General features: G+C 45.9%; 1 protein-coding gene across 3 annotated transcripts in view; it reads left to right on the plus strand.

Annotated features, from left to right (window-relative positions):
• KCNH1 (potassium voltage-gated channel subfamily H member 1) overlaps positions 1-15197 on the plus strand; it is a 382012-nt gene that overhangs the window by 277720 nt on the left and 89095 nt on the right. For all 3 annotated transcript variants that reach the window (XM_059146887.1, XM_059146889.1, XM_059146888.1), the window contains one exon: positions 14745-14941. In XM_059146887.1, the coding sequence (XP_059002870.1) occupies positions 14745-14941 (197 nt within the window). The remainder of the gene's footprint in view (positions 1-14744; positions 14942-15197) is intronic.

The raw sequence follows: 15197 nt of genomic DNA on the forward strand, positions 1-15197 counted from the left end.
ACAAGCAGGAGGGCCAGAGCAAAGATGAAAGGTTTATTCTACTGAATTTGCTGCGTCATTATGGAACAGATCTAAGTGTGGCTCTCAACTAGTGGAAACTCTTCTCAACTTATGGATGAGCCAGAGTCTGCCCAGTGAAGGGAAGCAGTCTTGGGGAAGATTGATAGGCAGGTCGTGGCTCATCACACACTCTGAATTAACTTATGATCTGCGGTCCTGTCACTATTGAACTAGGACTTACATGTAGGTTCTTCTTACATGTACATGTAAAGTTGTAAATGCTTATTTACAGGTGAAATCTTTTTTTTTTTTTTTAAATGAACAACCCCTTCTCTTGGTTCCTAATTTGGAAGACCCTTTCATCTTTGCTTAGTTAGATTTGTATTCCAGAGGAGGAGGACCTAGCCTAGGATGGTGGCTCTGTGAAGGTGGAGTTAGGATTTGGACATCTGAGGTAGGGCATTCTAGATGGAAAGAATAGTGTGAGCTGAGGCCTGGCAAGGGAGAGTGTGTTGTGTAAGCCCAGGACCAGTACTTGAGTTAGAGTTGAGAGCCCCAAGGGGCAACAGTGGAGCCTGGGGCCAGAGAGGCAGCTCAGAGCTCATTTCTAAATGTCAGCATGAGGAACTAGGCTGTGGGGAAATCACTGAAGATGATGGGTAAAGTGACACCATTAGAGCTGTGCTTTGTAAAAATTAATGAACTAGACACAGAACAGGGAGGGAGGGCAGTCAGTGACTCTGGCATGTAGTAGAGATGAGAGATGGTAAGGTACGGGCAGTAGAAATGGAAATAGAAATAGGGTTGCCAGGTCAGATATAGCACAGCCAGTTAAACTTGGATCTCATATTAATAGGTAATTTTTGACTGAAGTATTTCCCAAAGATGGAATGGGATATACTTACGCTAAAAATAAAAAAGTATACATTTATCTAAACAGGGTGTCTTTTTTTTTTTCTTTCTTTTTTTTTGCTAAATTTGGTAACCTTTGATGGGAGGGATGTGTTGATGAGACATTCTGGAAGGAGAGTCTGAACGACTGTACGGAATAGGATATGGAGAGGAGCCAGAGGGAGTTGAGGGAGGTGATTCTGACATCCCAGTGAGTGGGGAGATGGAGGCACTGGAACAGACAATGCTGAGTCAGGAGGAAGACATAGTGAGAGAGGAAGGTGATGAGCTTGGCTTTGACTTGTTGCATTTAAAGACCAGTGGGGTATCCAAGTGGAAAGCTCAGAAAAGTGGGTCTGGAACCGGGGAAAGAAGGTAGGGCTCAAGACAGAGATTTAGGATTCAGAGGAAGGACTAGGAAATAGGCAAAACAAACCAACAAACAAGACTGGTGCAGAGAGAATACAGGTATCACATTCATTTTACGAAGTGACCAAGTATTTCAGAGCATTTTTTTAAAAAAGGGAGTCTAGGGTGTCTGAAGATACTAGTTAAGCGTCTGCCTTTGGCTCGGGTCATGATCCCAGAGTCCTGGAATTCAGCTCTGCATGGGGCTCCCAGCTCAGTGGGAAGCCTGCTTCTTCCTCTCCCATCACCTCTGTGTGTGTTTCCTCTCTCATTGTGTCTCTCTCTGTCAAATAAATAAATAAAATCTTTAAAAAGAAAAAGAAATGGGAGTCTACCCATTCAGAATGCTCATGAGGAATTTTATTTTATTTTATTTTTTTAAAAGTTTATTTATTTATTTGACAGAGAGAAATCACAAGTAGATGGAGAGGCAGGCAGAGAGAGAGAGAGAGAGAGAGAGAGAGAAGCAGGCTCCCTGCCGAGCAGAGAGCCTGATGTGGGACTCGATCCCAGGACCCTGAGATCATGACCCGAGCCGAAGGCAGCGGCTTAACCCACTGAGCCACCCAGGCGCCCCGCTCATGAGGAATTTTAAATGGGATTAGAAACTCTTATGATAAGTAAGAAAATATAATTTTTAAATGCAGTATGATCTCGGTTATGGGGAAGAACACATCTGTAGATAAAAACCCACAAACATCTCTACCCACATGTCATAGTTGATGTTTTTAGTCTGTGAGCCTATAGGTTATTTTTGTTTCCCTTTGTCATATATATATTTATCTTTCAAGTCTTCTTTAAAAGAGCATATGCTCTTTTCAAAATGAGGGATTTTTTTTTTTAATTTAAAATGGAACTTGAGAAAGTCAGCATTGTTTCATATATTCTTTTGGTTCTTAGGTTATCATTTGAAAGAATAACATTTTTTTCAGAAAGCAGTCTCAACCACATTTCTTTTGTTATTTACCAGTCCAGTCAGAAAAAAAAAAAGACATTACTTAGTGGGTAGTACCCAACCCTTCCCTGAAACGCTTCTAGAAAAAGGAGATGGCTAGGTGGTGAGGACAGAGTGGCTATCTACCCAGAATTTTGAAAAGATCAACAACTTTATGTAAAACCCTCATTATTTTGGAGATGGAGGAGCTAAATCCTTCACGGAGCTGCTTCCCACGATGCCTGTGAGCTGGAGGGGCGGAGGGAGAGGTCCCCCACTTCCTGTGCTACCATCTTCTGGACTGCCCCTGCCCCCCACTGCCCTGGGGACCTGGCGTAGCTGCTGGTAGAATATGGCCGCAGGGCACCATATAACAATGTCACTTGCTCGTGCTCAACCCAAGGGGAAGGGGCTGTGTTTAAGCATCTCAATGCTCCAACCAAGCATTAATCTTCATACAGCTGTTCCATCATCCGAAGCAATTACTTTAAATCCACACTCCCAGGGAGAAGCTAGCCTAGGAATCATCTAGAACTTCCAAAATGCATAACATTGGTGCCTGGTAATGCACAAGATACTTGACTGAGGCAGGGTAGAGGTAGGGACCAGGTTCTACTTCTTTCATTCTGTTTTTATTTAAGCAATTAAAAAAAAATTGGTTTGTAGTCTCTGAAGACACTGGAAGTTTGCAGAGTCATTAGATCTTTCTAAAGGAAATTCTTACAACTTTAGTGCCCAGACAGATGGGAATGGTTACAAAACTATGGTAAATTGAGGCAGCTGTTACGATAATGATATTAAAAAGTGTTATCGGCATGTGAAATGTTGTAAATATAATGTTAAGTGGGGTGGGGGGGAGAAGCAGAGTCTGTAGCTGTATGTGCTATAACCCCAACTGCATAAAAGGGGACTTGCAAGAAGAAAGATGGGAAATGTACCAAAATGTTCAGAGTTTTCTAGGTGGAGGCCTGTAGAGCCAATATTTTTCCGTTTCTCACTATATTTCAGTCATTTTCTGCAGCGCACACAGTCTTTTATAAACAGGAAGGGAAAAAAATCAACTCAATTTGCAATTCTTATCTGCAGTGATCTTGGAAATTATCACCTGCCTTCAGTGAGAGATTTGTGATCTGTTTACTTAGCAGAGACACATTGGGCTAATTTAATTTTACCTAATTGCAGTCGCAAAGAATAGAAGAAGAGCGTCATGATGTTTCCAAGCCATTGCTGTAATGTAACCATTACCGAGTGAGTCTGCGTTCACAGAGAGAGGCCAGTGCTGTTTGCTCCTGCTCAGTGTAGTCTCCACAAGGAAGCCTGGTGACCCACCTTTGGCTGAAATTTTTATTCCTTAAAGGAGAGCACTTGTATGATAGGGTGATTTCTTATCTTTACATCTTCTTTTTAAATTCATCTATAAATTTTCAGCTTATCATTAGCTAGATAGGCGTGAATTATGGGACCGTTTCTGAACAGGTCAGCAAATTCCTTCTTGGGCCAAGCTGACAAGGTAGCTACCTGAGGACACCCGGGTTCTTTGCACTGGGACTGGGGCCCAATCCTCTCCTCAAAGGTGCCATCCTGAGACATTCTAAGACTTTCATATCCTGGCTCACCTTACAGTGTTCCACTCAAACCCATCTTTTCCTTGATATATTGATTTATTCACTCCATAAACATGCGAGGTGTAGTCTGGGGATTGAAGATACATCGGCAAATCAGACAGACACACCTGGGATAGAGCTAATAGCCTCATCCGGGAGACAGATAAACAAACACACAGTTTTATAGCATAGTATGCCAAGGGCAATAGGAGTAAGAACAAGATGCTAAGGAAGCTTATAAGACAGACATCTAATCCATCCTGGCCAAGAGAAATCAAGGAAGGCTTCCTGTCAGAGGTGGTACCTGAGCTGAGAATTGCATGATGAACTGAACTCCACTGGAAGCAGCAGTGGTAGTGGGGTTTGAAATGGGGGATTAAAGAGAAAGTATTCTAAGCAGAGGGGACAGCATTTTCAAAGACTTTTTTTTTTTTATTTTTAAAGATTTATATATTTACTTGAGGGAGAGAGAGAGCATGGCTAGGCATGGGGGGTGGGGACAGAGAGAGAAGGAGAGAGAGAAAGAAAGAAAATCTCAAACAGATTCCCCACTGAGTGCAGAGCCCGACTCAGAGCTTTATCTCATGACCCTGAGATTATGACCTGAGCATAAATCACTTAACCAACTGCCACTCAGGTGCCCCGAGTATTTTAAAAGACTTTAAAGCAGAAGAGTGATATTTGTGTTTAGAGAGGTCATCTTGGATGCTGTAAAGAGAATGGATAGCAGGCAAGAAGACCAGAGAGGAGGATGTTGAGAGATGAGTGTGGCTTGAATTGATTTGATATCAGTGGAAATAGAGAAGAGTAGACAAGTTTATGAGATCCTTGAAGGATAAAGTGATTATAGCTTGGTCTTTTGTTGGATATGGAGATGAGCAAAGGGGAGGGATCAGGAATAACTTGGACAACTTTCACCAGGACAGGGAACTCTGGTGGGTGGGCAGGCTGACCTGGGGGTGGGACCAGTTCCATTCTGGGATTTGTGGGTTTGAGCCAAGTGAAAATGTCCAATGTGAGGTTCTAGACTCAGAAGAGAGACCTAGGCTAAAGACATAAACATGTGGACCATCAGGAACCAGGTGGCAGCTGAAGCGAGGCGAGAGGCTGAGAAAAACCCAGAGAGAAGGAAGGGCAAGAAGCAGTAAGGTCTAGAGCAGAGCCCTGAGGAATGCCTTTATAGGGGACAGGTGGAGAAGCCAGTGATGGACTGTCAGCAGGGGGGAGTGGGCTATCACAGAAGACAGGGAATGAGGGAAGGAACACGCCAGTATTTTATGGCGCCCTGAGACATGATGCTGCCAGTTAAATGGTGATATATGGTTGACTGTAAGACACATTCTGATTTCAGAGATAAAAAAATGCTCGACAACTTAAGTATATATTAGAATCAGAGAGCTAGAATAAGTTGAGGACTAAAATATATCTTTTAGATTGATTAGGAACAGAGCTATGATTGACTGTGGTGAGAGTAGTGTTAGCAGGGGCTGGGGGATAGAAGCAAGATTAGAGTAACTTCAGAAATGGGGGAAGGTGGCCATTAGTTTCAGGGTGCTTGATAAATTGCAAAGATCTTTCAGAGTTCTGAACCAAGAGAGAAATAAGTAAGAGAGATACCTGTCAAAATATCACCTCTTTTTTCTGATTAAGCTAATATTGAAGAATATGCTTTGTATCTGTATCCAAAAGGTCTTCCCCATATGGAACACCGGAATTAGCCTACCCCGGTGAGGGTCTGCCTCGCAGATCGTACGACATGGAGGCATGGAAAGAACACGCTTCCTGCAGGCAGGCAGATTCTGAAGAGAGCAAGGGGCTGGCCTACTACGCATGTGCAGGTTCTTCTTCCAAACTCCTCACACAGATGAGGGCCACTGAGAGGCCAAGAGGGTGGTGCGACTAGGATTGCCTTTACAGAAGACGAATATTGGGGAATGGGGGTAAATCACCCCTTAACCCTAAGAGTGTAGAGATGCTGTAAATACTATTACCCAGACATTGAGTCGTAAAAGAAAGGAGAACAGCCCAGACCAGTAACCTCATTTCCAACCATGCCCCTTTACCCCTCTCGCTGTTCAGAAAAATTACCCATCTCTTCCATGTGTCTCAGGTCTCTTGCCTAGCCGTAGAAGCCCTACTCCATTCTTAGTTTTCACTATGAATTCCCCATAGCCCTGCCCAAGACAACCTCTGATGTATGTTGTTATTATGTTTTTGTTTTATACTTTGCCATTACACACCTTTGGTTTGTCTTTCACCATGTAAGCCTCTTGAATGTAGAGACCTTGTCTTTTCCGTGTTCTGTGCCCTGTCACCTCTGGAACGCTGCCTGGTCCATGACAGGTGGGGCCAAATTGTTGAACTGGAATGAACTGGGTGCCAAGAGATGGTGAGATGTAACCCCATCTTTGGGAACCCCCAGTCTCATCGCTGTCCAGGAGAGAGAGGCAGGGGCCGTTCCCATCAGAGCCAGTGTGTGACATGACAGTTCCTGGGTTTGATTGACCAGGGATGTGGCAGACCCTCGCCAGTGTCCCATGTCCAGAGGTAGTTTGCTGAAGAGCCTAACAATTGTTCTCCTTTGTACTAACTTCGAAAGAAGACAATTAAAAAAAAAAGAAAGAAGACAAGTGTTTCTTAAACATCTCTGAGCTCTCCTACAAAAGCTAAATTAAAGACCAAGCCTCTCTAGAAGGAGATGCCTTTCTCTGAAGTGGGGTGACATGTGTGCCTCTGCCTGGAACCCAGGCCTCCTGAACATCTCCAGGCCCCACTTTCTTTGTTGGCTAAAGAAATCCAATAAAATGTGTTGGCTCAGTACCTAACACCACAGCACACTCAGATAAGACCTGGCACTTTAAGCCGAGGCTTTGTTCCGAGTGGTATATTTTCACAACTTGGACAGGAAAGTGCATCGAGGAGGTCTCCACGCTGTCTGTATTGGATGGGCCTCTCACTGCTCTAAGCTATAGCAGGTGAAGCAGAGGTCACCGACTTCCAGCAGCATTTATTTTCTCAGTAAGAGCAAAAAAAAAGGGGGGGAGAGGGATGAACTTTGTAGCTTCATTACAAATAAAAGAAGGCAAAATTTACCAGGTGTCAAAATTTCCCTATCTACTCTTTCCCGTGGTCTCAGGTGACCTGAGGGAAGAGCCATAGATGCATGTGGGAGGGTTAAGGATTCCAAATTAAGCTGGAAAGCCTGGACTTCATCATCTTTGGGGTAAGGGACACGGTGGGTATCTATGGCAGTGTCCTTGGCTGGAGTCTGGCCTGGTACCCAGTGCACCCTTGGCAGATCCTGCCCACCCTACCCCTGCCCTGGCCTCCAGTCGCTGGTCTGAGAAGTGGTTGAGTATCACCAAGGTATTTCACTGAAGTCCTTGGATCTTTGGCTCTGAATGTGCTTCCAGAGCTCCATCATGATGTGAGTGCTGGGCCCTTCTGGTGCATGGAAGCCCACGCCTTTCCCCGCAGCCGGGGGAGAAATGTGTGGATGGACCTTGCCTACAGCAGAACCCACTGTACCGCCCCACCAGACTGTGGACTCTGGAATTGGCTAGGATGCGGGTTTAGCTGCTCCACCAGAAACCCAAAGTAAAAGAAGCTTAGACAAGACAGACACGTGTTTTTCTCTCCCGCCGCAGCCCAGGTATTAGAGCTGGTGTGTCCATTTCATGGTGTTGGGTGCCCTGCTTGCTTCTTGTCTCTGGCTTCATCCTAACTAGGTTGTCACACTGGCCTCCTGGTCTAAGAGCACTCACATCCTTGTTCCAGCCAGGAGGAAGGGAGGAGGGGAGAAGGGCAGAGCAGGACTCTGGAAGTTGTGCACATTCCTTCTGCAACCCTCACCTTAACCAGAACTTGGACAAAGGGCCACAGCTAGGCGCAACGCGGTGTTTATCCCGGTCATCTTTGTGCCCAGCTACAAGTCATCGTCTCCTTTACTAGAAGAGGAGAGAACCGGTTTTGGAGAACATGAGGATTCCTGGGCCATAGCTCCTTAAGGTCAACCCTGACTCTGATTTATCCTTTTTCCCATCACCTAGCATGGTGCCTGACCCAGGTGAATTGGGCGATCATTTAACCTCTCTGGAGCTCACTTTCCTCTCTTTAAAATGGGCCTGATGATCTCTGTGGAATTCACTTCACAGGGCATTAGGAGAATTCTTCTTTCACTGTGTCTCTGATTTACTGAGCACCTACTGTGTTCCAAGCCCAGGGCTAAGTGCTTTCTTCATATTAATTTCATGTAAGCCCCACCATGGCCCTATGAGGTGGGTGTTAGCATCCACATTTCTTAGCTGGGTCAGTTGAGACTAGGAGGGGTTTAGGAAGAGGCCCAGTGCATTGGTTTATCTCTGTATCTAGTATCCGCTGAGTGTCCATCGTGCACCAGAGCCACTGCTGGGATCTAGGGCTTCTGGGGATGGGGGTTGTTTCTAGAGGACAGCGGACACACGTAATGGGAAGATGCTCTGGCCAAGGGCTCAGGGAGGAGGTTGGAGCGTGTTTGGAAGCCAGAGCAGAAGTTATCTGGACCAAGGAGCAGGGTGGAGGTCCGGGATGGTGCTGGCAAGGCCCTGAGGGGAGCAGAGAGCCAGACTTGAAGGGACTGTAGGAGTTGCAGTGTGGCCAGAGGGCAGAGTGAACAAAAGAGGGGGCAGGGGCCCCCTCGGGCTCCCAGCAGGGGAGTTCAACCTGTCTGGCCCTGAGGCTTGAGTTGAGGGAGTTCGATAAAGTGCTTGGAAAATGTGCCGTGCCGGGGGCGGCACCAGGGAGGGAGGGCGAGACTTGGCAAGTTCTCTTAGTGTCTTTGCCACGTCTCCGAGGACCAAGGAGGGGACCTAGATGTGACATGCCTGGCTTATGTGATGAATCCAGGAGGTCTGAACCTCCCTTGTTCTCATCCTCATCCTCCTGAACTATACTCCGTCTACTCCGAACTTCCCTGGAAATATTTGTCCAGCCCCTATTCTCTGTTGCATAAGCAAAATTTTCCCAGGGCCAGAAGACAGAATGGCCGACCCCCTGAGCCTCTCTCAGTGGTGCCAGGGTCTCTGTGGTCCCATTTTACCACCCTGATGAAGTGAGTGACGAGGCCCCTCTGGTCTTAAAATGGCTTGAGGGCAGAGGACCTCCTGATGCCCCAGAGAGGAGGGAACTAGGTGGTATGGTAGGCTGAGGGTACTGACCCACCCTGCACTCTGTGTCCTGGCACCACTCTCAGCAGCCCCAGTGTGGCCCTAACAACATCTCGAATCCAGGTGAGATGGATTTAAGCAGTGACTGAACAAGTTGGTGTCAACGGCTCACTCTGTAGAGTATGGAAGGCACTTAGGTGAGTTTATAGCTGAGTAAGGAGACTGGGTACTTCCCTCAAAGGATTACAAAATATACTGGCAACACTCATCTCTTCAGGTGAGTGAAGGAACTACAATCCAAACATGGGATAATGTAGGTACTTCCTTTCCTCCTCTGCAGAGCCCTATGACATGCCTCAGGGCCTTTGTATCTGCTGTTTCCTCTCCCTGGACTCATCTCTGTGCTGTATATTTTTTTGCTGGTTAATTGGAACTCGTCCCTCGGGTCTCAGCTCGGACATCCTTTCTCCCTGAAAGCCTTCCCTCACCCCTTGACTTGAGCCAGACACCCCTCCTGCCTGGTGTCCTGTCATGTTAGAATTAGGCACTTACCGCTGAAGTGTTATAGTTTGCTGGGTCTCTGTCTCTCACTATATCATGTCTGTCCTTCCCCTGCTATACCTCAGCTCCTAGGACAGTGCCTGCCAAAAGTTGCACAACTGACTGAATGAGATGTTTCTCTTTGGTTCTAGAAATGGTTGGTGACTTTAGAAGCAGATAATAACTTCTACTGCAGCCCCCCGTGAGGGCTCCTTGTACGAGCACACAATAGGGAATAGTGAGGAGAAGCACCTGGAGATTGCAGTTTTGTTCTTACCCCTCTGGCCTGGCAAACTCACTCAGAGCCCGTCTTTGAAGAAACAGGGCCTTTTCTAAGGGTTCCAATTGTCAGTTTCAGAGCAGAATTGCTTCCCTGTGACTTTTTAGCATTTGGGTAGGTTGTTTGATCCTCCTGGGGTCCCAGTTCCAGCACCTCTAGAATTCACCCTGATTACTCTTCCCAGCCCCCCACTCCCCCCTTCCATGACCCGTCGAGCCCCCACATGTGGGCATTCCTGCCTCTGCCCATCCTTAAGTTGAATTCTCTATAGGGTCTTCTTCTCCTGTGCTCCTTGCAGAGATCTGCCCTCCCTCTCCCTGCGCCACCTCAGCTCTGTGTCCCACCTCCCACCTCTGCCTTATGAATGTTCTTCAGTCCCACGGCTGTACCCCATGGGGTTGTTTATGTCCACTGCACAGTGGAGGTGTGGGACAGACAGCTGCATTGACGTGGGGCGACAGGGGGAGGAGGATTAATTATCACAGGGTTGTTTGCTTGAAGTTTTAATTAGACTGCCTTTCCTTACTTCCCCTCTTCATTCTTTTTTCTTTTCCCCAGCTCAGAACATCCACTTAGAATGTATTTTAGAAACTTGGAACGTTAGGTTTTAACATTCTGCACCCAGCGCCTCAGTGTAATAAATAAATCAATAAGCTGATTGCCTCCAGTAGTTTGATTGCCAAGTGCATTGGAGGAACTTTTGTTTTTCAGTGAGTGATCATTTCATGCTAGGGAACAAGGGATGAATGTGGGTATAGGGCTTGTCCTGGCCTCGGATTCGTAACCCTGACCTGGGACGTCGTTATTCCCAGAGCTGTGCGTAACTTACAAGCAGCCTGCTCAAAGCTCTGTATCCTTCCCTTTGACAGTTTCCCCAAGTTCCATGTCATAAATATATTTCTCATTTCCGAGAAGAGGCTTAGGTTTGTTTAGAATCTAACAGGCCCCCTGACACCACACTCTTAAATCTCACTAACAGATCATGTATACCAAAAATGCTGCCTTGACAGGAAGAAAGATCATAGGGTATTCCATTTGGGTGGAAAATCAAATCCAAGTTATAAAAACACTTTGATTTCCTGGACCTATAGATTAATCATGATTATCTTACCGTGAAATACTTCATATAGTAGTAACTAATCTCTATTTATTGTTTGTGTTTAAGCCTTGGATTGGAAAACTTTCTCCAGTGGACTTGTTGTCATTTCTAAAGATGCTTTTATTAATTTCATGATGTGTTACAAACATAATATGGTTGTCCTTTATTTTATGCAATAGTTTGAATTTCTACAGGTAAATCATATGTTAAACATACATGAGGAATTATTATTTTACTTTCTGGGTTCTTTTCTAATTGGAAAAACTACTCCCAAGTTTGTTTGAGAAGTGTAATGCTCATTCATTAGGTTTTATTTAAATGCAGAACAGTTGACCCTTGAAGAATGTGGGGTTAGCGATGCTGACCCCCGTGCATATCTACATATAACTTTTGAACCCACAAAACTTAACTACTAATAGCCTATTGTTTATAAGAAGCCTTACTGATAACATCAACAGTAAATTAACATGTGTTTTGTATTTTATATGTAATATAGACTATATTCTTACAACAAAGTTAGCTAGAGAAAAGAAGATGTGAATAAAAAAATCGTTAAGAGGGGCATCTGGGTGGCTCAGTCAGTTAAGCATCTGCTTTCAGCTCAGGTCACAAACCCAGAGTCCTGGGATTGAGCCTGGCCTTGGGCTCCCTGCTCAGCAGGGAGTCTGCTTCTCCCTCTGCCCCTTACCCCACTTGTGCTCTCTCTCTCTCACTCTGACTCTCTCAAATAAAAAAATAATAATAATAGGGTGCCTGGGTGGTTCAGTGGTTAAGCCTCTGCCTTTAGCTCAGGTCTTGATCTCGGGGTCCTGGGATTGAGCCCCACATCGGGCTCTATGCTGAGCAGGGAGCCTGCTTCCCCCTCCTCCTCTGCCTGCCTCTCTGCCTACTTGTGACCTCTCTCTCTCTCTCTCTCTGTGTCAAATAAATAAATAAATAAATCTTAAAAAGATAATAAAGAGTTTTAAAAAATCATAAGGAAGAGAAAACTCATTTACAAAAAAATCTACATGTAAGTGGACCCGCGCAGCTCAAGCCCGTTCAAGAGTCAGCTAGGATCTTAATGAGAATCAGGCAAGATTACTCATGGTAATCTATGTTCGGTAGCTCTGGCTTTGTCATACTACGTTTCATCAATAGGAGGCTTTAAGATTTGTCAGTGCCTCATGCTCTCACTGACCGATACTCAAAACTCTCTGGAGAGTCTGCCCCTGTTTGAGCCCCTCGTCGCTCTTTCCTGTCCCATTCTGTCAGAGCAGGAAGTAGAGTGCCCAGCTCAGGGCTGGGATCCTTTTCAATGTTCTGGTGAAGTATTAGCTAACCTATAAGTAATTTCTCATGGGTGTCTCAGTCCAGAGTTCCATGAGCCTGTGTGTTCAGGTGATCTATTTCTGCATAATAAACCTCCCTTAAATTTAATGGTGTAAGAAATTGATGCCTGTGTCTCACCATTCCATGGGGTCTTTAGCTCAGCTGGTTGGTTCTGACTTGGGCTTTCTGCATGCAGGGCTGCACGCCAGCGTTGGCTGGGGCTGTGGGCATGTGAAGGCTTGCCTGGGCTGGCTGGCTGACCAGACGGCTCATTTACATGACAGGCAGAGGCTGGCGGTCAGTGGGAGCTCAGCTGGGCTGTCCCCCAGAGCACTGATATGTGACCTCTGGTGTGGTTTGTCCTTCTCAAAGCATGTTACCTGGATTCTAAGAGGGAGCATCCTACAGTAAGTGTTCCAAGAGACCCAGGCAGAAGCTGCAAGTTTTTTTTATGATCTGGTCTCAAAATCCCTGCCACACGCTAGAGAAGGGACTAAGGCAGAGTCCAGATTCAAGGGGAAGGAGATTGGGCTTTGCCTCCTGATGCCTCTTCACCATCTACCACATTATCATGTAAAAATGAAAGGCATGGGAGGCATTCGAGTTAAGTGTAGGAAGTTACGGAATGCTTCCTGTGTATGAACAAATGGCCAGCCTTCTTGGTTGGAACTCAGTACCAGGGAGCCCACACTGAATGAACCCCACCCCATGGAAGCTGGTAGCACCCCACAGAGAGAAGCATTCCCAGCCAGTGGCCCCAGCCCTCAAGTGACCAACTCAGAGAGCAGATGATTGAAAAACACCTCGGAGGTGAATTTAATTAGTGCAAGTTTAAAGACATTGTTCTCTAAAAGCTCCCCCATGCATGATATGAGTAGTAAAACTGTCTTCATAAATCAGAACTGTACATCACCTCATAAACACAGAGGAAACTCTGGAGGAATGTGTCTGGTACAGTTCATTTCTTGCTCACACTTGGAGGTGCTTTGAGAAGGCTATGCGCGTGGAGTACCCTGTATCCTTAGAATGGAGTCTTTGATGTTTGAGAAAAGATCAACCAAGCGTCCAGGCGCTTGGAAGTCTAATCTCTTCTTGGCCAAAATGACAAAAACGCCCGCCCTGTTAATCATACTGAGTCAAGGGGACCTGGCTCCCTGCTGGGGAGTGTGACGGGTCTGGGTGCGTGGGACAGCCGCTCTCCAGAGGGTGACGAGGGTTCCTTTCCACCCTCATAGCATTGTTTGTTGGCCCCTGCATACTCCTCTCTGGCTCCCCGTGGATTCAAATTTGTGTTTATCTGTGCTGAAAATTTAGAGGCACGATAAACAACATTTCAAGCTATTTATAACCAGATGCTGTGCCAGGAATGAATTAGGCTTTGCATTAGACATATGTTAAAATGTTGGACTCGGGGAAATGTAGGGAGAATATGCCTCGATGTGAAAAGCAGATATTTAGAGGAGGCTGATGGAAGTGGGACCCAGAATATGGTTACATGGAATTAGTACTCTGTTGGCTTTTTATTTTTTTATTTTTTATTATTTTTTAAAGATTTTATTTATTTATTTGATGGACAGAGATCACAAGGAGGCAGAGAGACAGGCAGAGAGAGAGAGAGGAGGAAGCAGGCTCCCTGCTGAGCAGAGAGCGCAATGTGGGGCTCTATCCCAGGACCCTGGGATCATGACCTGAGCTGAAGGCAGAGGCTTTAACCCACTGAGCCACCCAGGTGCCCCTCTGCTGGCTTTTTAAATACACTCTTGAGGAATGCCAGATATGGAGTGGCTTGGAGATGCCATGTGGAGGGGGCCCATAGTTTTACCCTCCCAGGAAGGCCTTTGGCAGCGGTGAGGAACATGGAAGCAGGTAGAGGGGAAGGGTGAGGAATGAGACACCATACAAGCATAAACCCGAGGGCTGTGGACAGAGTATGGAAGAGAATGAACTCTACCCCTAGTGCCTTTTTCCATGTGAATCATCCTAAACAGAGGAGAACTGTCCTGATGTTCAGCTCCCGAAGGAAAGTCCACACCTTCTCCATAGTGTTCGTCTGTCAGTCTGTCCCATGAATGGAGATCCACAGTCCGCCCTGCTTCCTTCCTTCTCTTTTGCCTGCGCTTACTGGCAGAACTATTTGGTGCCAGACATGGTGTGATGTGGAGGGAACTCTCACGTTGGGAGTTCCACAATCAACAAAGACACAGACAAATCACGTGATTATAGATTATGATTGGTGTTTTGGGAAAATGGGGGAGCGATAAAGAATAACAGGGGGTTCCCACTTTGGATAGGATGTCCAGGAGGTAACATGACCCCAAGGTCATTGGCTAAACTTTGACATGTATTATGTAGTATTTTAAAGTTTCTTAAATTGCGTGTTTTTAAGGTTCAAAATAAAACCTGTTTTTGTTTTTTGGTTTTTTCCTTTCCTGAGCCCATGTTGCAGAATGTAAAATGGGAGATGGGGGAGCGAACAGGGATGGCCAGATGCCGTCTGGTTGACACTTTCTTCACCAGAACTTTCTCTCCTTAGGGAAAGGAGACGTGTTTGGAGATGTGTTCTGGAAGGAAGCCACCCTGGCCCAGTCCTGTGCCAACGTTAGGGCCCTGACCTACTGTGACCTGCATGTGATCAAACGAGACGCCTTGCAGAAAGTGCTGGAATTCTACACGGCCTTTTCCCACTCCTTCTCCAGGAACCTCATTCTCACCTACAACTTGAGGAAGAGGGTAAGCTGACAGCTTCAGTTTCTTCTCCACCAAGAGCTGTCTCTGTGCACTTAGCATAACCACACAGGCCAAGAAGAATCCTCTTGCGGTTTCGGAAGGGGAGCAATTGTTTCTGAGCGTGGTTTGCTCTTCAGAGCTTTTGCTATGAAATAAGGGCAAGAGGAATGTTGCTAGATTAAAAGATGGATTTGTTTTGCTCCAGAAGGGATTTGTTTGTGTATCTGAGCGTTTTTTTCCCCAGCGATAGCTAGACCTT

This window comes from Mustela lutreola, chromosome 14 (genome assembly GCF_030435805.1).
Source record: "Mustela lutreola isolate mMusLut2 chromosome 14, mMusLut2.pri, whole genome shotgun sequence".
Taxonomy (NCBI): Eukaryota; Metazoa; Chordata; class Mammalia; order Carnivora; family Mustelidae; genus Mustela; species Mustela lutreola.